This window comes from Propithecus coquereli, unplaced genomic scaffold, assembly GCF_000956105.1.
Source record: "Propithecus coquereli isolate 6110/MARCELLA unplaced genomic scaffold, Pcoq_1.0 Scaffold434, whole genome shotgun sequence".
In the NCBI taxonomy this organism is placed as follows: domain Eukaryota; kingdom Metazoa; phylum Chordata; class Mammalia; order Primates; family Indriidae; genus Propithecus; species Propithecus coquereli.
In genome coordinates, this window is record NW_012150108.1 from 328,712 (window position 1) to 352,055 (window position 23,344).

The following is a 23,344-nucleotide window of genomic DNA, read 5'->3' on the forward strand; positions in this document are numbered from 1 at the left end:
AAAAAAAAAAAAAAAAAACGTATCTAGGAACAAACCAAATGAAATATGTGCAAGAATTTTTACGCAAAAACTAAAAACAAAACTGAGACGCCATGAAGCTTGCTGCCTCTGCCAGCACCCAAGTGATGACGGTGGCATGCGGGGGGTTATCTCCCCGCTTGGGGCTGGTCTCTGCTCAGTACCCAGGAGCCGCTTTTTGAATGCTAATTAGCTCTGTCCTGCAAAAGCCATACGGCCTTGATTCAGAACACTCAGGGTTTGGGCTGTGAACGTCTGTTGAGACCTGTCAGAGACACCTCCTGGAATCATTTATGAACACAGGTGTCTCTGTGCTGGGGCCTGCTCCTCTGTCATTTGTAGCAGAGGCAGAGCGGGTGGCCGAACCCTTGTCGCCTTCTGGTCACCTGATAATTGGGCAGGAGCAGTATTTTCAAGTGTCACAGAAGCTTTCTCCAAAATCCAAAAAGTCCTACCTACCCAAAATGATGCGTCTTTTCTAGTGATACGAGTTGTAAGGTGTGGTGGGTCTGATGGTAGTGGGTTATCCTTATGAACATCAGCGGCTGGTTGGAAGGCGTCTTGTGATGGTTCAGTCAGTTACAGATGGAACTCCTTGTTCTGCTCTTTCCCCCCTTCTCACTACTGCACTTGACCAGTCTTTAAAAAAGAAACAAAAAACTTTTCAACATTAGTGTCATTGAAGTGGGTATACAACCCCCCCTCCCCCCACTGCTAAATTTGACTAGCCTTTAAATAAATAAATAAAAAGTTGCAAGATGCAATATCTTGGCCTTTACTTTGGAGGAAATGCCCCAGTTTTGCCCGAGGCCACAGATTGGCAAAGATACCCTGTAAAGAGTCAGATAGTAAACATTTAAATATTTTAGGTTTTGTGGGCCACTGTGGCCTCTGATGCAACTACTCATCTCTCTGCCCGTTGTAGCACAAGGGCAGCCAGACAACATGTAAACAAATGGGCATGGCTGTGTACCAATAAAATTTCATTTACAAAAACAGGCAGCAGGCCAGATTAGGCCCACAGACCCTAGTTTGCTGACCCTTGCCCATGACTGTAGACTCCAAACACTCTTCCTCCCTCCAGCACACGGGTCTTCCTAGGGCATCCGGAGTCCTTGCTGCTTCCTCCCCACCAAGTCCAAATAGCATGTCACCAATTTGGTCAGTCATTGCCAGGTGATCCATGTCTCTCCAGACTGTACTGTAACATACAGAAGTTAGAATCCTGGAGAAAGACAGGGAATGTATTTTGCTGTCCATGTTATAAGGCAAAATATTGTTTAATCTACTTAATGCTGATGGAAAAGAACGATTCATTACGTCAGTAGCTGCCAAAGTGTCAGAGGCTTGTAGAGCTATACTGGAAGAACTGCAGCTGTGATTGGAGCAATGACTCGGTCGAGTTCCTGGTCATCTGCTGTCCCCTGCTAAGATCCATCTGGTTTCTTGTTGGAACCAGACAGGCAAATTAAAAGGGCATACGATGCTTGCCGTTTTTGTCCGCATGTGCGGCCCCAACCCACTACAGCGCCTGTCATCTTGCTGCCTTGGATGGGGAGCACCATCCGAGTGGTTCCTCTTGGCCTTCCGTGCCACTGCAACTCTTGACTCCACCAGCCAGGGATCCAGCGTGGGCTTATCTGCCCAGGGTACCCCTCCCCACTAACTCACTCAGGGAGATAACCGGAAGCTCTGCACACGCACTTGACCCACGGTGAGATGAACTTGGCCTTGCTATGCTTCCGCTCTAATAAAGGGGCTACAGTGGCATTCTGGGTCCCCAGTACTCACCCGAACTCACACCCTATGTCCAACAGCCCTCGAGGGACTAGGGTCATCCGCTCTCCTGGCCCTGGGCTGGGGGGAGGTTCATGAAATATTTTCTTTATACAATTGTAATAATGCCAGGCCCTCCCTCCACTTCCATTGATGGCTTCTGGGTCTGAGACTTGATTCTGTTCTGGTAACAAATACAACAAGATCCTGATGTTCAACAGAAATGGCCGACATCAGCTTTCTGCTCCCAGCTTATTCCTCCTTGGCTGTTTAAACCACGCAATACTCTTGCTATTGGCCTTTGTCACAGACTCGGGCTGGTCAAGGCTGCCCACGACAGCTTACCTCACACCTGTGTTTCATCTTCTGGAATCCTGTCATCCGTTTTTTTCCTATTGCCAGCGCTGGCTGAGAGGAGAGCTTCCACTAAATTTTTCAAAATGCTGGCGAGGGCCGGGCGCGGTGGCTCACGCCTGTAATCCTAGCACTCGGGGAGGCCGAGGTGGGAGGATCGCTCGAGGTCAAGAGTTCAACACCAGCCTGAACAAGAGCGAGACCCCGTCTCTACTAAAAATAGAAAGAAATTATCTGGACAACTAAAAATGTATGTAGAAAAAATTACCTGGGCATGGTGGCACATGCCTATAGTCCCAGCTACTTGGGAGGCTGAGGCAGGAGGATCGCTTGAACCCAGGAGTTTGAGGTTGCTGTGAGCTAGGCTGACACCACGGCACTCACTCTAGCCCGGGCAACACAGTGAGACTCTGCCTCAAAAAAAAAAAAAAAAACGCTGGTGAGTGTTCTTAGATCCTTCCAGGGACAGACTTACCTGGTGTTTTCTCTGGCCACCCTGCATGCCCACCTGTGGGGGGATGATCTTTGAACGGTGCTTCCGGCAGATTAGGATAAACTGAGCAATTTGCTCAGATTCCCAAATCTTGACTTATAAGAAATGTCTCGTTTCAATCCAGTTTCATACTCAACCCTCCGGTAGCATCCCCCAGACCCCCTGATGTGCTACAGGTCCTGTCCAGACATTCTAACCAGGCCTTGCAGCTTTTTTGTTAAGTCCATTTCCTTTTGGAGTAAGAACTCTTCCCTCTGTGCCGTGCTCAGTCCTGATACTAGTTTTCTGCAACCGGGTTAGCAAACTTCTAAGGGGCCAGATTATAAACATCTTAGCTTCTGTAGGCAAAAAGGCAAAACTGTTTTCACATTAAACTGAAAATAAGTACAGCTTTTTGCACTGCAGGTTTACTGATAATGGAATTTTTTTGAGGGACATTGTATGTTGCTTAATTGGAGTTCCTGGTTATCAAATGGATGCAAATTCCATTTGTAAAACTCAATTCTTGGCCAGGTGTGGTGGCTCATGCCTATAATCCTGGAGATCGAGGTAGGAGGATGGCTTGAGCCCAGCCTGAGCACCATAGCAAGACCCCATTCCTTTAAAAAAAAGAAAACAGCAAAGCTAGCTGGGCATAGTGGCAGGTGCCTATAGTCCCAGCTACTCAGGAGGCTGAGGCAAGAGGATCACTTGAGCCCAGGAGTTTGAAGTTGTAGTGAACAATGCAGTCCAGCCCAGGCAACAGAGGGAGATCGTATCTCAAAGAAAACAAACCAAACCAAAAACCATTCTTAGGTTATGGGCCAAACAGGTGGCAAGCTGGGTGTGGTTTATGTGTAGTTTGCCAAAGCATTCTGGAAACAATGAGACTCAGGGCAGGCCACAAGGTGGGCACATATCTTAGGACTATCACCTACCTCAAGGCTTTGGCACAGTCTCCTTTTAACAATAGTGTCCCACGCTTGCAGGCCCAGAGATTTTGGGTCACCTAGCACGTTCCCCCAACTTTCCTGTCCCAGGTTCCTGGATCCCACTCCTTCCACACATGTACCCTAAACTTAGCGGACTTCCAGGGTGAAGGTATGCCTGGAGATTCCACTGCCATGTGAAATCTGAGGTCTCAGCCTCATGGCCCCCCAGCCCACACCAGGAAGTGCAATTTCCAAAGCTCCTAACTGGAACTCCACCTGGGTGGGTTTCTCCAGTCTGTCTCACAACCTGTGGGCCTCTGCTTCCCTATTGGTTGCTGTTGCTTGTGCATGGCGGGCCCAGGGGATGGGCAGAGACTCCAGAAGGGCCTAGAATAGTGGCACCGTTCCTGTTGTCTTCCCAGTGCATGTTCCTCATTCTGCTTGTGTCCCTGCACCTTGGCATTCCTTGTGATGCTGCCGTGACAGGCCATCTGATGCAGAACACTGAGCAAAGGCTGGCAGGCAAGCTTGGCCTGCGAAGACCAGTGAGGCTAGTCTTTCCACATAGACCTAATTTTCTGATGAAACCTTCAGGGTTCAACCAAGAACATTTTCTTTAAAAGCAGAAAACCGCAGAGCATCCTTAAACTGGTAAAACTAGAACATCTAGGTTCCATTATACAGTTATTAAAGATAAGTGGGAAAATGAAGTTGGAAGAATTGTAATGGCATCAAAATATTTTTGCATGTTGTGATTTAAAAAAATAAACCCCATTAGTGAACGTCCTAAGTGTTAAAATGACGGTGCTATACACTGTGGGCAGAGCTGCCTTGAGTATGGACAGTCTTCCACTGCTAGGTGGAGAGAAATTTTTTACTACCAATTTGTAAACAGGTCTCAAGCTTGAGAATATGCATATCCGGTTAGAACCTATCATTGCTAATTCAGGAATGCATCCCATAAAAATAATCACAGCACCAAAAAAAAAAAAAAAAGTCCAAATCCCATTTTCTAAAAACTAGAAACGTGTGTAATGGCCTCACTCAAAACCAAAGCTCTCTAGCTATGGGAACAACAGACGTGACTCCAGCATGAGGCAGGGGCCGGCAGGATCCGATGAATGGCTCCAGACCACGGCGCACACAAACCAGGGTGCCCGGGGCTGCAAGTGTCTACTCCACTCTGCCAGGGATGTACGTTTCTAGTCACCATTTCCACCATTCACGTAATTAACATTTTTATTAAACCTTTATTTAGCCTCATTGTAAGAATATAAGGGAGAGCATAGATTTGATGTACGAAATTTTAAAATTCACACTAAAATACATTAGGAATAAAATGAATTCAACAACCCATTTTGCTACCTTTTGCTGAGTAGATAATCTTGTGCCAGTCATTGTGAAAAAATCTTTATTTTAAGAAAAAAATTTAGTTAACAAAAAATTTAACAAGTTTCACTTAGCAAAATACACCCGAAAGGAAATCACAGTACAAAGAAAGTTTTAAGTCAAGGCCTCACCAATTCCTACAGTATTAGTATTGTGTCTCAATTCTCAAAACTAACTCTTAAAAAGCTTAAACTTAACCTAAAAGATCTTAAATGAAAACATAAACTAGAATGAACATGAGAAATATTTCTTTTTGAATCAGGGAGCTAGCACCTTTGAGTTTTCCAAAAAAGCACGTCTCCCCAGTGTGTTCACTGCGATGTGGCGGCGAAGGTCCATATTTAACATACTGAAACTACTTAAACTCGGGTAACACCACTCTGAAGTATACTACCAAAATGTTAATCGAGAAAAGCTGAAAATAGTTTTAGTTTACTCAATATCACATGCTAGAAGAAAAGTTTGCATGAGAAAACACTGAAGAGGTAATTTTTTTATCCAGATTTCACAAACTCATGGTGCAAAATGGGTCCCACAACTTCCTCTAGAGTTACAACTACTCTTCATTCATTGCTTGTTGGCTGCCTGCGAAAATTTGATTGAAGAAACTTCAGCATCCCTATGAAGCTAATCGTACCCACCCATGCTGTTCTGACCGCTGTAGCCAGCCCCGTAGCAGCCGCTCACTGACTGACTCTCCAGACCGCTGTAGGTGGCCTGGGCTGCTGATACGCCCATGCCTTGCATCACCTGGCTGCTATACACCCCACTGCTGGCCCCCGCCGTCGAATTCAAGAAGAGTTCTATGTACCTGTGCTGCATGTTGGCCCTGTCTTTCGACATAGACGCCACAGCCTCTTCGTGAGTGGCGAACTCCACGTCTGCTTCGCCGGTCACTCTTCCATCCGGGCCGATCTCAATATGCACTCTCACGGGGTTGAGCGGAGAGAAGAAGTTGTAAATGTCATTCTCGGTTGCTTTGTAAGGAAGCCCTCTCATGTGGACGCAGTGCCCGGTGGTGCTCTGCACTGTGTACTCGCTGTCTCCGTATCTGTGGTCGTACATGCCTGAGAGACAGTAGCTGAGGTCTCTCCCGAACAGGTCGGTGGTGAAGCCGTAGCCATCGCTGAGGCCGCTGTACTCTTCGTAGCCGCCATAGCCTGCACTGTAGGCGCCGGGCCGCATCCGCTCCAGGCCCGCCTGCTTCACGATGCCAATGTATCTCCTAGCTGTGCCAGGGCGGTCATAGGGCCCCGGCCTCTGCACAGACATGAACTTCAGAGGGGGATCTGAGTAAGACCTGACTTCCTCCTGACTGCTCTTGAACACTTCGATATACCTGTGCCCTATCCTCTCCTTGTGCTTCCCCAGGGCCTTCTCAGCTAACTCCTGTGAGGCAAACTGCACAAAAGCTTCCCCTGTAATCTTGCCCTCGGGGTCCACAGGCAATGTGATCCCATTTGGCACGATTTCCAACCCTGAGAAGAACTGGACAATTTCTTCCTTTGTGCATCCAAATGGGAGTCCTCGAAGACGGACGAAGCCATCGTTGGCGCTGTCGGCACTGTTGGGACCGCTGTGCTTCAACACCCAATCCATCTCGGTTCTGTGGGACTTGAACACCTCGATGTACCGGTGTCCCATGCTTTCCCTGTCTTTTTTCAGGGCCATTTTTACATCATCTTCTGATTCAAGTTCAACAAAAGCCTCACCACTCTGCCTGCCCTCTCTAGTGTAGATGAAATGAACGCCTGCGGTCCCATCGCGAATCGTGCAGTCGGAGAGGAAGTTCTGCACGTCCTCAATGGAGCAGGACCAGGGCAGGCCACGGAGCTTGACCACAAAACCTTCACCTCCCTCGGGGCCTAGCATCATGGACACTTGGCAGGGCAGATGTCAGACAAGCTTGGGCACAGCTTTTTTTGAGGCTGAAAAGAAAGCAAAAACTACTTTACATAAGTTTTCATTTAATATGCTTAACAAGAATATGCACTAAATATTATTTCCCCCATTTTACAGGTGAGGAAGGCAAGAATGAATGAAGTAAGACTCGATCCCAAGTCTTTCAAAGAAAAAAGTAACAGTGTCACTCAGACTGAATAAGAACACATCAGGGGCCTAAAAAAAGACAAGCAAATAGAACAAAGAATAAAATTTGAAATTTAAAGAGCAGGATGTGTTCTGGAGGCTTTAGCCAGCAACCTAAAATCTATAAATTCTAGTGGCCAGTTATTACAGGTTTTAGAAGGGAAGAAAAGAGAATGAATTTGGAGGCAATATTCAGAGAAAGTAAGAATTTCTCAGAACTGAAGAAAACAGATGGGATATATCATTGTATCAATCAAGTAAAAGACAGAAAGATTCATATAAAGGTGGTCCCTTGAACATAGAGGAATCTAAGTTTTAGTCTGGTTAGAGCCAGCAAACTTTCTTTTTAGATTTATATTTATTCCAGATACTTGTGATGATGAAATGTGATAAGAGCTCCTCTGGGAAGTCTCTTCCTCAACTACAGGCCTTACATTTAACCCATGTGCTTGTTTGTGGCTGGATACCATATAAGTAAAAATAAGGGACGAACACAACAGCAGCCAGTTTTAAAATCACAATACAGAGTAGCATTTTCTTTGACACTGGGGTGAACCAGAATCAAGTGTTCTTATTAACAACAAGGCTGCCAGGACAGAAGACAGTAACGGCTTCCAGAGTCCAAGGAGGTATCATTTTGTTCCTAAATTGTCATTCAAACAAAATACTAGTTAAGGGTGAGGCCAAACTGAAGCACAGAAGTCCACCAGCAGAATATTAGCTACGCACACTGCAAATAAATGCAGAAACCAAATTGTGTGATTCACAGGTTCACATATAAACAAAAGAGGCAACACAAAATACCTAAGTGGTAAGGCTCAAAAAGAGTACATGGAGTATGTGGAAATTCAATGTTTCAATAAAGTGTCACTTCCCATAGGCACTGCTGTCACCCGTGACTCCCAAAGTCTAAGAGCCACATTGTGGAAGTCCCGCTCGTAATCACATCCTCCTGCCTCCCCCATAACTGTCCTCCTCCCTCAGAGAGCCCTCAGCTTCCTTTCCTACAGTCCCCCCCGCCCCCCAATTCTTCCTGATCCAGCTTAGACCCCACTTATCACTCCAGTCCTTCCTCACCGTATACAGAACTATACATACATCTTCCTTTACTGTATGTGCCAAGGAAATCCAGAGCCCTGGAAGATTCCAGATATCTCTTTGTTCCATGGCTGTTCCGCACAGCTGTACACAGCCAGGCAAAATGGTGCCTCTAGACTACGGTTTCTCAGCCTCAGAATTGCTGGCATTTTGGATCAGTTATTTGTTGTGCAGGGCAGGCCCATGCATTGTAGGATGCTTCTACCCACTAGACGCCAGTAGGACTTCCCACCTAACTTGTGACAACCAAAAATGTCTCCAGATGTTCCCCGCGGTCTACAGCTGCCCTCACTTGGGAACTGATGTAGAAAATCAGGGTCACCAACCTTAGAGCAGCCCTCGATACACCCAGTCATACTGTAGATCTCTGGTCACCCAAAGCCCCCAGCTGTGTAGGGTGGCTTACACGTTCTCATCTCCTCTTACTCTCAGATTGATCACCTTCCACTTCCAATAGCAATGGGGACCTCCTAAAGGTCCTTCACAGTCTAAGAATTTGTAAACAAGGAGCGGCCTCTCCTTACAGCTGAGATCATTATCAACAGCTCTGCTCTGGGTCCCAACCTCACCCACCCTATGTAAATTCTTTCTTCTTTTCTCTCTCCATTGTGCACTGTCTCCTTGGCAATCAAGTATGCTCAGTTCTAACCAATCACGTAATATATGCCCTTCTCCATGCCAACTCTGCCTCCAGCTACCCGCTTTTTCCTCCAATAAAATCTTGTTGAAGGGGCTCTACTGACGTCACCTCCAACCCCCACCACATTAGGGCATGATCCCACTTGTGCCAAGGATCTGCATGGGAAGAAGACCAAGTGTCTTCTTACCTTCATCTTACTTGTTCCCACAGCAGGATTTAACCATTTCTTCCTGGAAACACTACTCTCTCCCCGCTTCACTCCTATCATGCAACTCTTATTAGGGATTCCTATTAATTCCCTTGACATTCTATCTCAGTCTGTAAGTCCTTCCTCAAACGTTAAATGTAGGGATTCACTGGGTCCCATTCTCTTCTAGGTGGCCCACCCTGCCCCCTGGGTCTCTCGGAATCCAGACTGGCATACACAACCCCACTTCCCAACTTCCCCTCCATACCACAAATAATCTTGGCATTTTCTCTTCAATTGTATTCCAATTACAGCCTTACCTGCACCCAAAGGCTCTAGAAGGAAACTGAAGTAATCCTTGGGCCACTTCTTCCAAGCCCTCAGATCCAATCAACTCATCAACTTTCTTGGGAGATCCCATTCTCCATGGGACCCTCACCCTTAAATCCTATTATACCCTGGCCTTTTCAACAGTAACAGTGCCGAACAGCTCTACACTGAGTCCCTAACACACTGAATGACAGTGTTTGAGCACAATAATTCTTTTCTTCGTAATGTGAATTACCAAACTGTTACTTTATTTCTGCATTTCTCTCATATTCTTCCCTATTTCCAAGCACCTACAAATGGCCTACAGAAGGCTACCCGTAACCCACTTTAGCAGTTCCTCAAGCATTAATGGCTAGCACTTACTGCAATCCAACCCACAGCTCAAGTGTTCTTTTTAAAACTTATGTTACTGTCTTGTTTCCAAATCCTCAGTGACTTCCCACTGGCCTCAGAAGAAGGACCACAGGGATACTGGGGTCTTCAGCCTGCAACACTCTCCTGTCTAGGTCATATCACTTCCTTTCTTTTTTCTCCTGGAATGTGCCATGCTCTCTGCTCCCTCAGGGATGTGACGCACACGATTGAGGCTGTCACTAATTCTCTCTCTAAATATACTCTGCCCAACCTTCTGTCTAGCTAAATCCTGCTAATCCTTAAGGTCTCAGCTCAAATAAACCACCTTTTTAAAAGTCTTCCCATTCTCCACAAATAAGTCTTGTAGCTCTATATCCCCACAGCACTCTTGCTGTGACTTGTATAAAAGGTGTCTTCAGATCCACACTGGGAGCCTGCTGGGGACAGACCGTGTGTGCCTGTTCTGTTGGCCACTGTGACAGCACCGTCAGCACAGGCCGGACCCAGCAGGCCCAAGATTAGCTAGGGATTAACTGCTGACCATGTGGGGTCAACACCTTCCTTGAGAATTCGGCAGCCTAGCTAGGCTGAAAGACATGCAAGAAGCATAAAAGAATGTTAACATTTCATGTAAGAATTACTTTAAATGCCTGCTAATAACACCTTACACATTATATCCTTGTTTGTATAGTGGTGAGTAAAAAAAAAAAAAAATCACACATTACAAATGTTTCAGGAAATGCTCCAGAAATAAAATGATTTCCTCTGAGGGCAAGGTGAAGAGAGCATTCTTCTCTAAAACATCTGTCTGTGTTTAAAATATTTATTGTCTATTTTTATTCCAGAATTAGCTTTCTCTTCCATTTCTCAGAAGTCCTAAGACTTTTCATTAACTAAAACTCAACTGAAAAGAGTCCCACACAAATTTAGTGAAAAAATCTTTTTTTACTCCAGGAGCCTATGAATACAGCAAATCAAATATAAACACTGTAACTGAAATATGACGTTTCTTAAAATAGCTCACCTTAAAGAACAACCTTGAAGACTTCAGTGGTTGACACTTCTGGTAGGTAACAAACTGTCCTTAAAAAAAAAAAAAAAACATAGCAATATTGGCGGTGTGGCTTTGGAACCCCTGTACTCAGCAGAGCGCCCGCAGTCTCTGGGGCTGGGTGCTTTAAATTCCTCCAGGCAAGGTGGCCACCGGGAAGCTCTTTATAGCCCCAAGGCTAACACAATTAAACCTCCCGCCCTAACAGCACCTAGGAGATTTATCTTTTCATAGGGTAATACAGAGCATAGCAGAAGCGAAACACCCAACTGGTGAGCCTACAGGAAAGGGGAGGCACTGAGAGTAAATTTAAATATCACTGAGAGTAAATTTAAATATCGAGGCCAGGAGCTGAGCATGGAGGGAGAGGGGCACTTCTGGGATGGGCACTGGCAACAATGCTTGCTAGACCTTGTTCCGCCAGATTTATAAGAACCCCTCTAGGGGCAGCGTGGGGACACACCCAAAAGACTCCAAGTTACTGGGCAACTTTGTTGAAATATGCTTTTCAGTAGGAAAATCATAAGCACTATCATCACCAACATTCATGTGATAAAGCTGTCCCCAAATCACTAGGACATGGGCTGAAGACTATGGAATTCTTGTGAGAAGAACTAACCTGTGTTCTTAGTTTTGGAAAGATGAAATTGCGAAAGTCAGTTAATTTTGTTGAACCTGTTGTGTTAAAATAGAATTATACCTGCCTTACAATTCCCTGTGATTTTTACGTGATACTATTGGGAGGAGTTATACACATGAAAGCATTACAGTTATTAGGAAACCTATTCAGAAATGGTATAGTTTCAGATACTCTGGAACCAGGTCTTCAAGAGGCTGTAACCACCCATACTCCCCTCCTCCTTTCCCGCAAGAGACAGTGGAACCCAGTCATCTTAGCTTGGTCCACTTCTGCCTTGTTTACTCCCCGCTCCTTCCAGGGTTATCTGAAGTTCAACACCTGGGGACTCTCTGGGGACACGCATAAGCTGTCAGCCAGACCCACTTTACCCATTCGGACAAGACCCCGTGAGCCTGTGGACCATGGCACTGCGTACAGAAGGCTGACGGAAAGCCCACAGCACCACGAAACTGCTGGGAAGACTCTGCTCAACTCCTCCTGGCGACTGGGTCGTGATGCCTTTCTTCCAAGTTCTAGATCTGTGGCTTTCAAACGTGCTAATGCACGTGAACCATCCAGGGATTTCGTTAAAATACAGACCCTAAAACAGGTCAGGGTGGGGACCAAGACTCTGCACTTCTAAAAGCCCTCTGCAAAGTGCCCTTCACCCCCCCTACAGGTTCGACGGGATTTACACTTGCCTTCAGGCAGATCCAATCAAGATAAACAGGATAGGGTGCGCCTGACAGTACTAGGACCAGTTACGTTTCTTTGCAGAGTAAATAGGGCGGTTTAAGCACTGCCCAGAACATTCTTTTGTTCAGGACAGAAGCCCAGGTTAAGACCTAGGCTTCACCTACTTTACATATCTTTGTGCTCCCGGGAGGCCAGAGCAGCGCTTTCACTAGGAGCCCACCCCTCCCTTCACTGTGCGCACAAATTTTAACCTCCAGACAGCTGGAGCACACACAGCAGGGTTGTGCCGAGTGCCTCAATTACTTAGATAGTTTGCTCCTAAACCAAAGTCCACGGGAACCGCGGCCTCAGGACTATGCCGCGGACTGTTTTGTTCTAACACTTACCACGGAAGCAGCAGGACTGATTTCTATGAAGCAAGAAAGGCTTACAGCCCAAGGCCCCCAAATTCCACCCGAAGCTTAACAATGCAGAGGGCTCCGAGGAAAATCCAGGTGCATCTTCTGTTTGTTCTTAACCTGAAACAGAAATTCAAATGGCCAGGGGCAAACACTTTCTGCTAGGTTGGAAACCCCAGGGGTGCGGCTGTGCGTATTTTGGCGGGAAGCACCGCTGAGGTCGTGTGACAAGGTAACTGCGTTCCCGCGGCCTCCACCTGGCGACCCGACAGCCTCGGGACCGCCCGGCCCAGCAGGAAGGTCGGCCCTGGGGCCCGCGCCCGCTCGGGCGGGAGCTTCCGGGCGGGGGCGGAGCCAGCAGCGGGGGGCGGGGGGGGGAGGGCGGCGCCGCTCGCGGGCCCGGGTGTGGGGGAGTCCTGGGACAGCGAGGGAGTGCCTCCCGGGGGGGTGGGGGACAACTCCGGGGACCCGTGGGCAACGGGTGGGCGTAGGGGTGACTTCCCCGGACGGCAGGGGCTGGAGCTATCAGCCCCGGGAGCTCCCAGACGCGTGGGCAGGGTACGAGGAGGCGGGAAGGGGGAAAGGGGAGCGGCTGGACGCGGGCAGGGAGGGGAGCCGAGCGCCCGGGCCCCGCTCCCGGTGTCGAAGGGGCAGAGTTGCAGGGGCGGCCTCCCGGGGCCTCCACAAGGCGGCTCACCACGCTGGGGATGGGCAGTCGGGACCTAGGAAGCGTGGGGTCCGGAGTCCGGGAAGCGGAGGCCGCGTGATCGGAGGCCGAGAGGCGGACGTGGGTCACGGGGTGCAGAGGAGGAAGTGCCCCGCCGGGCCCGCCAAGATGTCACCAATGGGAAACGCGTGCCTGCAGGTGCGGCCCGCGGCCCGCGCGGTCGGCCAGGCAGGAAGTAGGGGAAGGAGAGAAGAAAAGCAACGAGAGAAGGAAGACAGTTCTCAGTGAGTTCTCCAGAAAGAAGCCGAGGGAACAAGCTGGGGAAAGTCCTGAGCACCAGCTAGGGAGGGAGAGGGTGAGGGGACCGGGACGGGCATTACAGTGTGGAAGAGAAACCACCAGACTAAACGGAAACTAGTGGGCATACAATACCTTCTTTTGTACACTTAACCACGGACTCATGTAAACAGTCTGCATAACCAGAAGAATTTAAACACAATTCCTAAAATTTATACCTAGCAAGCAATTATATTTTACGTACCTTTGAATCTTAATTCAAATGATACGGACAATAATTATAAAGCAATTGTAATGATGTCAGCAGTGACTGGACATTTTATATTAGGAATTACAAATTTTGCTGTTATGCTACTGTAATCTTACTTCTTTACAAGACCCTTTATAGGGAAGAACGTACTAAGTGAGAATACAGTGTGACTGTGGGAAGCTCTACAAGGACAAAAGAGCCAGTCCTTACTCGGAATAGTTCCAAATAAAAGGACTGAAGTGCCACTTACCGATTAAAAGAAATTTAACAGCTTTATCAAGGATCCACAATATATGGGACATAATTGGCTCATGATTCAAACAAGTTGATAAAAATTTATAAATAAGACAATAGGGGATATTTGAACATTGACTCGGTCCAGTAGAATTATGTTGTAAAATAAAGTGTGATGGCTAGGATTTGTTTGCAAATTATCCACAAGGGAAGCAAGTAGGTGGGGATGTAGGGGAAAACTGTCCATGACTAGTAACTGTTGAAACTAGGTGACAGGTACATGGGAGTTCATTTTAATATAGTCTACTTTCGTTACTTGTTTGAAATAGCCCACAGTAAAAATGCCACCAACACTACACTACCTCCTTGCTTATTCTTACTATCAGAGAATGAGGACAATTCAGAGGATTCAAAAATCCAGTCATTCCAAGGAAAGTGAGAAACAGACCAAAAACACATTTAATAGAGGAAAATTAGCCAGAAAATTGGCTTGTTTTCAAAAAGAGTACCAATATGAAAATGGTCTTAAGTGCTTCATAAGCACTCTGGGAGGCCGAGGCGGGTGGATCCCTTGAGCTCAGGAGTTCGAGGCCAGCCTGAGCAAGAGCAAGACCCGTCTCTACTAAAAATAGAAAGAAATTGGCTGGACAACTAAAAATATATAGAAAAAATTAGTCAAGCATGGTGGCACCTGCCGGTAATCCCAAGCTACCTGGGAGGCTGAGGCAGGAGGATTGCTTGAGCCCAGGAGTTGGAGGTTGCTGTGAGCTAGGATGACGCCACGGGACTCTAGCCCAGGTGACACAGTGAGACTCTGTCTCAAAAAAAAAAAATCTTCATCAGATATATATTCTTGGTAACTTATGATTGGCATGCATATATCACTGATTTTATTCGAACGCATTTGTTGCACTTGAGTAGTTTTATTTATGCCTTCTTCCATTAACTGGTTCATGACTCAGGCAAGGCAAGTGTTAATTATTGATCAGTCATGACATGGGCAGCCAGAGAACAATGTGTACAGAAGTCTGGAGCCAGAGGATCAAGTTGTGCCGATTCTGGGAGGAGGTAGCAGAGGAAGGTTCTCTGTACCCTTGAAGGCCTGGTTTGGTGTTTTGGACGCTATTCTAAGGCCAATGGGAAGTCACTTAAATTGTTTCAAAATGGAATGTGGTGTGATTTGAGTTTTGCTTTTTAACAGAACATTACTAGATGCTCTCTGGAAAATGAACAGTGGGAACAGACACATGGAGACAAAATGGGAAGCAATGAGACAAATCCAGGAAGACTGAAGTGGGAATTGCAGAATGTGAAAGGATTTGAGTGATGTGCAGTAGATAAAAATTTACCAAACATGGGGAGATCCATTCATTCACCAAGAAATACACTGTGCCCTTATATAAGATGCAGACATTGTGCTAAGGGCTGGGCTTAGATAGTGGGAAGGACAAGCATAGTTCCTGCCTTAGTGAGTACACAGAACAGTGGACTAGGAAATCAATAAAGAAATGCACAGGCAAATTTATGACAAATTTTGGCATAACAAAAAATAGAAAATGTGGATTAGCTTAGAAGGGGTTCTGAGGAAGAGACATTTAAACAGCCAGGAAGCATAAACAGGGGGTAGGTGGGAACTGAGAGTGACAGAATTCCATACAGCAAGAATGGGAACTCTTCCCCCCCATGCCCATAAATAGCTAAGGTTTAAAACAAGAAGTTAGAAGCCCATATTATTTTTTTTTCCTTTTACATTACTACCTATGTATCCCCTCCGGACACTTGTTCAAATTCTTTCTATCTTTTAATGCAGCTCTTTGCCAGGATATGTTTTGGTGTTGTTTGCTTTGTAGTAATATTTTTATTTGTGGTGAATCCTTTTAAATCTTTATATTCAGTTTTTATTAAATTCACCAAATAGAACTTAGGATACAGTTTCTGCTGCTCATACCTGTTTACATGAGGAGCATGGATAGGTCTTGGGGGGAAAACTCCCTGTCGTGGTATGGTATATGAACTGAGCCTAGACCTGTGTGTCACTGGAAATCGGATTTAATGGCCTCAAGAGTCTCTTCCAACCCAGCAATTTTGTAATGTCCCAAGTCAGTGGCTTTTAAACACTTCTCAAAGTCATGAATTCACTTAAATATATGATGCAAGTCTGGACCAGCTTCATTGAAAAAAAAAAAAAAAAAAGGACCAACATAACATAGTTGTATTTATTTAACTTTTCAGGGGCTCATGGCTATGAAGTGTGAGAGTTCTGACCCAATTTGCATAACATGTCAAGCTGCATACACAGAGCTATCCAAAGAACTATTAAGGTCCAGAAGCTGTAGATGGATCATTGACATTTTAAATGTTTATGCCATTACTAATTTTTATCCAACAAAGGGGATCTGTCATGACCTGCATGCAACAGGAAAGCCTTTTCCATTACTTTCTAGCTATCAGGCCCTTTAGCTTACTTAATGTAGTTAATAGTTAAGTCTAAGTCTAGGGGAATAACAGTTTTCCTCAGTGTTCATTTCTCAAAAGCTGTGTTACTAAAAAGCAAAAAGAATAGTATAATGTAATGTTAGGTAAATTTTATCTACAATGCTTGAAATGAACATAAGGAACAAATTTTTACCCAACATAGATAGAACTGTTGCTTTGGTATCGACTGTATTTTGCAAATGACTCAAGTATCAAGATATCTCAGGTAAACAAAGGAAAACACAAAAATGTATATATCAAGTGAGAATTCTTTAAAATGTTCACAAAAGGAAGCACTATTAGACTTCTGTTCCTAAAGATAAATAAAATCTGTTCTCAAGTGAGGGAAAATTTCATCATTTTAGATTAACTGCAGGCTCTCTCCCCCCCATAATAGGAAATAAGATCCATGCTTAGCTAAGAAATGGGTGTGTACAGATTCTGCTAAAGAAAAATACAATTATGGGAAGGTAAGACTCCCAGACCACTTCCTGTAACCCTGAACAAGCAGTCCCTGAGTGATGCAGTCAGATCCACGAGCTGGGCAGAAAGGCTCATGGTGCCCACAGCCCCCTCAGGAAGGTGTCCCCCTTGGGAGCCTAAGAGGGATGGGCCTCCATGGAAAACTGACACCTTGTCAGGGTCCAAGTAGCCTGCCACAGGAGCTGAGACTGTGCTCCTTGTTTGTAGCTCAGGAGACCACAGCATTCTGCCTCTGGGGAACAGAGAACAGCTGGGAGAAGGAAAGGAACATGGCAATATACAGGAGAGGGGCTCAGCACCCAGAGAACATACACCTCACTCAGGCAGGTTTTAAGACACCAGAACTGCTGGACAAAAACTGTAATTATTTCACAAAGAAAAAAATGTAACAAGCACATTCAGATACTCCATTACAGAATTAAAACCTTTCTGGTACTAAAAATTACTGAGTTTCGAATTTATCAGTTAACAAATGGAAAAAATGTCTCAAAAAAAAAAAAAAAAAAGAAAAAGAAAAAGAAAAGAAATAATAGGTGGAAGACATACTTTTTACAACGCAGTTTTCTCTATATTCTAAACTTAAAAGCATTTTATTAACAGCAACATGTGCCTGGGTTGTGTCTTTTTAAAATATCCTGAGGGGAACTACAGAATTGAGCTTAAGCCAGGAAAGTTCCCTTCCATTCTTTATCTCTTCTCTTGCCTCCATCTGTGTCTTTTTCTCCTTCTGGAATTCCTATTATTCATATGTCATTTCTCCTGTCTCAGAAGGAACAACCCTGTCAACATCTTAATATCAAAACTTCTAGCTTCCAGAACTTTGAGAAAATAAATTTGTTGTTTAAGTCACCAGTCTATGGTACTTTCTTTGATATCCCTATCTAACTAATACACCCAGATACCAAAATCAGACAAAGACATCACAAGAAAACTACAGACTGATGAACGTATACAGGCAAAATTCCTCCCAAAATACCAAACCAAATCTGGCAACATATAAACAGGATTATACACCATGAACAAGTGGGATGTATCCCAGGAATAGAAGGGTGTTTTAACATAAGATTGTTACGGAAGTAAATAGCAGTGATAGTTTCACAACTCTGTGAACATACTAAAAACTTCTGAATTGTATATACTTTAAGAGGATTAACTATATGGCATGTAGCACCAATCTAAAAATTGAAAACATTATATTTGTCATTCATATCATAATTCTATTGGACAGCATTATTCTAACCAAATATCATAGAGCAGAAAAGGGCCCTCAATTAGAAGATTAAGAAGAACGGAGATGTCACTGACAGCCCTCGTGTATAGATACAATTAGACTTATAAGGAGACACAGTGTGATAAGGAATGTGTAATACAGATGGTCCCCAACTTAAAATTTTCCAACTTTACCACGGTATGAAAGTAGGAACCATACTCTAAGTACCTATAAAACCATTCTGTTTTTCACTTTAGTACACTATTCAGTAAATTACATGAGCTATCCAATGCTTTATTGTAAAATAGGCATTGTGTTAGATGATCTTGCCTGACATTGTAGGCTAACTTAAGTATTCTAAGCATGTTTAAGACTAGGTGTATTATTAAATGCACTTTCAACTTGCGACGAGAACGTAACCCCATCGCAAGTAGAGGAGCATCTGTATTTACACTAAGTGAAGAGTTCTGTAAAAGGAGCATACTGTCAGGAGAAACCTACCTAATAGGAGTTGAGTTTTTAATTCCAGTCTGTCGCTCCTTTCCTTAATGATTACTGCTTTTTGTATCATGTTTAAGAGATCTTTTTCCTAGCCCAAGCCCCTATGGTTATTTTCTTAATGTATAAAGCTCTGTTTTGATTTGTATTTTTACATGTAAACCTACAATCAACCTGGAATTGATTTTCTATTTCCAAAAAAGTTTTAGAATTAGTTTATCAAGTATCACTGGCTAATTTCAATTATAAAACTCAGATTAAAAAATCATAACCAAAATATTAGCCAACCAAATCCAGCAATACACAAAGCAACAACATGACCAAGTTAGGTTTACTTCAGGAATGCAAGTGTAGTTGATCATTTCAAAGTCAATTACTGCAATTTCTCATATTGGTATGTCAATGGGGACAAAGTATGAGGAAAGATAATTTTTTTAATGTTTTATGAGAAATGCTAAGCTGAAGTTGTGTCAAGAAAGAACTGGAACCAGTCTGAACAGCTCTCACTGGCCAAAAACTGGACAATCTGAGCAAAGAGAGTAAAAAATGCTGTGGATTAAAATACATCCTACATGTTAAATAAAATCTATGACTTCATAACGATACTAGAAAAGATATCATTGGCTTTCTTTGGCACGTGATAGGGATTGAATTCACTATGCTGGATATTGGTAAACATAAAAAGGAATCAAAAACTTGACCTGCCTTTATCATATAAAGTACATCTTAGAATAATCAAATGATTAATTAAGAAAATACAGAAGTATTCCTGCTAATAAATGAGAGGGAATATAAAATTAGGATATTCCTAATTTGGAAACAACTAAAAAAATGATGGATTTAGGTAATGATCATCAATACCTGCTAACATCACAGAAAACACCAAGAAGTATGTGCAGGCACCTTAAGAATGAAGTATTCTTTCCAAAAACTCTCAAGTAGAATCAGAACTACCTCTAGAGGTAACTACCATTTTATAGGAAATATAAAGAACAGGGACTCAAACACCACCATGAGAATGCAACCAGAAAAACTCAAGAGTGTAGGGAACTATACACGACATTACAAATATACTGTAAGAATCCTTTAAGAAAGGGGATCCATTAGATCATCCCTGTCTAATACAACAGCCACTAGCCACAACTGAAATGTGGCTATTACAAATTGAGACATGCTGTAAATGTAAAATTCACACTGCATTTTGATGGCTTCATATGAAAATGTTAATTTAAAAACTTACATGCAAAATAATATTGTGGATATATATTAAGTTAAATTATTAAAGTGAACCACATCTCTTTTTACTACTAGAGAATGTAAAATTGCAGATGTGGCTTGCTTTATATTTCTATCAGACAGTACTATTCTGAATTAAAAAATAATTAAGAGATATCTATCGAATATTAAGTAAGAACTTGTTTGGATCCTGATTTAAACTAACCAGCTGCATAAAAATATCTAGTACACAGTCAGGGACATCTGAACCCTGAACACTTAGATCATCAAGGAATTATTTTTTTAGGTGTGATAATGGTATTGTGGTATTGTTTTAACAGAGTCCTTAGAAACACAGCTTAAATATTTATGAATAAAAATCTTATGGGTCTGGGGTTTGCTGTAAAATAAGCCAGAGTGGTCTTGGCTGAGCTCAGTTCTTCCTCTGCCCACCCTGTTGTCCTCCACAAGAACACTGGCTCACGGCAACCGGTGTGGACAGGGGCACTGGCAGAGGAGGGCATCCCTGTCTACCCAAGACTCAGTCCTAACTGTGTGCCTGGGCAAGTGACTTCCCCCAGCTTCCATTTTCTGAGCTGTACCGTGCAGATAATACAGCAACCCAATTTAGAGTAGTCATGAGCAAGTGATTTGAAAACGCGGTAAAACACCTACCTCCGTGCCTGGACCCAGTAAGGGTCAATTAATGTGGTTTACTTAAGAGCCAGAGAACCAGAGCTCCGGTGGGGGAGAGAGGATTGGCGGGAAGTCACTTCCAGGGAAAGGGATCCGGCCATTTCTGCAGCCCCTCCACACAATCTACCCCACCGGGCTCTTATCTGTCTCCAGGATTCCCAGAGATTTGGCCACATGGGAGAACTAACTCTTCTCCTATTTACCCAATGTTTTGTGTTAAATTAATTTGAGTTTTTACTTGAATATTTTATGTTTAAAGGGAAGCTTTATAACAATACCTCTGAAGTGAAAACTAGAGTCATTTGCCATTTAAGAAAACCAAAAAAGTAAATACTAAAAAAGAATGTTATTAAATTAGAAAAAGGATAATATGTAAATCATAAATCTTCACAGAGAAATACAAGAACATAAAATCTTAAAGGCAAAAGATGGACTTGCTTAACATCAGCAATAAAGCAATCTCTCAATATTCATTAAAAGTAGAAAGTTTACTCACTTATTTTAAAATAAAGAAACCTCGTATAGAAATTAGTACTGAAAATATCACATTTCAATGACAGATCTCAATATATTTTTTGTTTAATCGGAGAACCCGAGGAATTTTCATTCTTACTAGAAGTCCAGAAACAAATACGTAGTTAACTTTAAAAAATATAACTGAAGTAATAGAAATAATTATATTTAGATCAGTACTGCCCGCATGACTTTTTGAATCCAAAAGATTATCTGCAGCGTTCGGAACTCTCCCCGCTCCACAGGCTCCGGCCGCCCGAGGCCAGCCGGGCCCCAGCGCTCCGCCCCCACCCCCGCCCGGGCGGTTCCGGGAAGCCGCCGCCGCCACCGCGCGGGCCCGTAGTCGCGGGCAGGAGGCCCCAGCGCCCCACGAGTAGTTTCGAAAACTAGGAGGCGGCTCATTCGTTCCTCCTACGGCTGCCGCGGGAAGGAAAAGCCGCGGAAGGGGGCCCCGCGAGGCAGGCCGGGTCGGGCTCTCCGGGTCCGCGACCAGGCGGTTCGCGGAGGGCGGGAGAGCGCACCGTGCGGGCCAGGGCCGCGTCCACAACTTCCCCAGGAACAGCGAGGAATCAGCAGAATACATTCAAAGGTACAAAGAAGTAAAGCTCAAGGAGAAAGAAACGGCCGACTAAGCTAACGAGGCAAAGATTTTTGCCCCAAACGCCAACACGATACCTCTAGAACAGGAGACGACGCACAGCACACGCGCCGCCGCGGAGGAGGAAGAAAGGCCCCAGGCTCGCGAGCGGGGCTCCGGCGGCGGGGCGTGGGAGGAGGGCGGAGTCAGCTTCCCACAAGGGCGTCTTGTGCAACTCCGCGCGCCCTCAGCCACGTGAGCGCACAGCTTTCGTTTCAAAAGAGCCCTCCGACAGCCGCCAGTGCCCCACGCGGAGTACCGGCTGCCCGGCTGCCGCTCGCCGCCCTCCGTCCCCTCCTCACCGACGGCCAGCCCCTACCCGCTGGGGCCGCGAACCCCGCCGCCCCGACCGCAGATCTCAGCCCGCAGTCACCACCCCGTGGGACCAGGCCCCAGGCGGCTCCTGGGCTCACGCACTGCCTCCCCGATGCCAGTGGGCCCCGGTGCCCGCTCGGTCCCCGCTGTGTGCGGTGCCTGAGCTCGGATCCCGCCTCCCGGATCCCCAATCCCAGGCCACGGTCCCCACGCCGTTAGGCCCAATCCCCAGTTGGCCCCGGGTGCAAGGCCCTCGACCTCGGATCCCGCACCTCAGCCTCCCGGTCGCCACCCCCGGTAGGTCTAGTCCCCGCTCGGTCCCGGGTGCGCGGACCTCGACCTCGGATCCCGCCTCCCGGATCCCAAACCTCAGCCCCGCGGTCCCCAGCCCCAGTGGGTCTAGTCCGCGCTCTGCCCCGGGGGTGCGGCCCTCGACCTCGGATCTCGCCTCCCGGATCCCAAACCTCAGCCCCAGGGTCCCCAGCCCCAGGGGGTCTAGTCCCCGCTCTGCCCCGGGGGTGCGGCCCTCGACCTCGGACCCACCGCCCGCCCGCTCCCGCCGCCCCTCACCTCGGGCTCGGAGTCTCCGCGCTCCCGCTCTCACATCCGGCTCCTCCGTCGTCCCTCGCAGCACCTAGAGGAGGGTGGAACGCGGGGGACTTGGCAGTTGTAGCTGAGGCAGTTGAGACTTGTTTACCATCACCATGGAAACCCCCGGCAGCGCGCTCTGGGCGGGGCTTTTCAGAGGCGGCGTGAGGTGCACGGCGGGCCCGAGACCTCAGCTCCCGCCCGTCGAGCGCACGCTGCGCGTCCGGAAACCCCCCTGCTCCCAGCGTGCTCAGCCCTGGATCGACCCTACGCCCCAGGGACCCAGATACGGCAGCCCCAGCAGCCTGCGCACCCACCCCGTCGCTACCTGACGGCGTGACCCCGCTTGGGGTACCCCCCGAACCCCACCTTCTTCGGAAGACGCGGCACAGTCCTGCTTCCACGACGGAGCCGGAAGGACGTAAGGACCGCGGCAGGGCGGGACCCCAGCGGCTGGCATCCGGAGGCGGAGCTACGACGGCGCCATTGTGACGCGCCCGGAACGGAGCCGTTGATTGGCCAGCTGGGCGCGGGGCGGTGCGGGGAGGGCAGGGTCCCGTTAGCGGCTCCGAGTCCCTGGCGGACACTGATTGGGTGAGCCGAACGCGGAAGCGTGAGCCCAAAGGACGCCTGGTTTGAAGACCAACGTGAGATAAGAAAATGTCCTGCCTGCGCAGGAAGAAAGGAGCCCAATTAATCCTGAGACAGCCTAAGGCGTCTCGGAGGGGTTGGATTTAGGAGGGATTTCTCAGGTGGAAGCGGCTCAAGGGATGATCCCTTGGTGTGAGAACGCCCCAAACCTCAGAGTGTGACTCAGAAGACACAGGGCACCTGAGCAGCACAAATTTTGGTGGCTAATGGCTA

The 23,344-nt window shown here is 46.2% G+C and overlaps 1 protein-coding gene across 5 annotated transcripts; it reads right to left on the reverse strand.

Annotated features, from left to right (window-relative positions):
- Positions 1-4,782: 4,782 nt before the first annotated feature.
- Positions 4,783-22,904, reverse strand: HNRNPF (heterogeneous nuclear ribonucleoprotein F). Of its 5 annotated transcripts, none has more exons than XM_012653911.1 (6): positions 22,850-22,904; positions 22,463-22,526; positions 13,100-13,261; positions 12,391-12,522; positions 10,663-10,721; positions 4,783-6,869 (listed from the first exon to the last, which is right to left on the reverse strand). In XM_012653911.1, the coding sequence occupies exon 6, from the start codon at positions 6,814-6,816 to the stop codon at positions 5,569-5,571; it is 1,248 nt and encodes a 415-aa protein (XP_012509365.1). In that variant the 5' UTR covers positions 6,817-6,869; positions 10,663-10,721; positions 12,391-12,522; positions 13,100-13,261; positions 22,463-22,526; positions 22,850-22,904; the 3' UTR covers positions 4,783-5,568. The 5 variants fall into 5 exon arrangements, with proteins under 5 accessions (XP_012509365.1, XP_012509366.1, XP_012509368.1 ...); XM_012653912.1 differs by having other exon boundaries at positions 22,809-22,889; XM_012653914.1 differs by lacking the exon at positions 13,100-13,261.
- Between the last annotated feature and the right edge of the window lie 440 nt (positions 22,905-23,344).

What these genes read in the sequence shown, in the direction of transcription:
- HNRNPF (XM_012653914.1), bottom strand. Translation starts at nt 6,816, where the DNA reads ATGATGCTAGGCCCCGAGGGAGGTGAAGGTTTTGTGGTCAAGCTCCGT.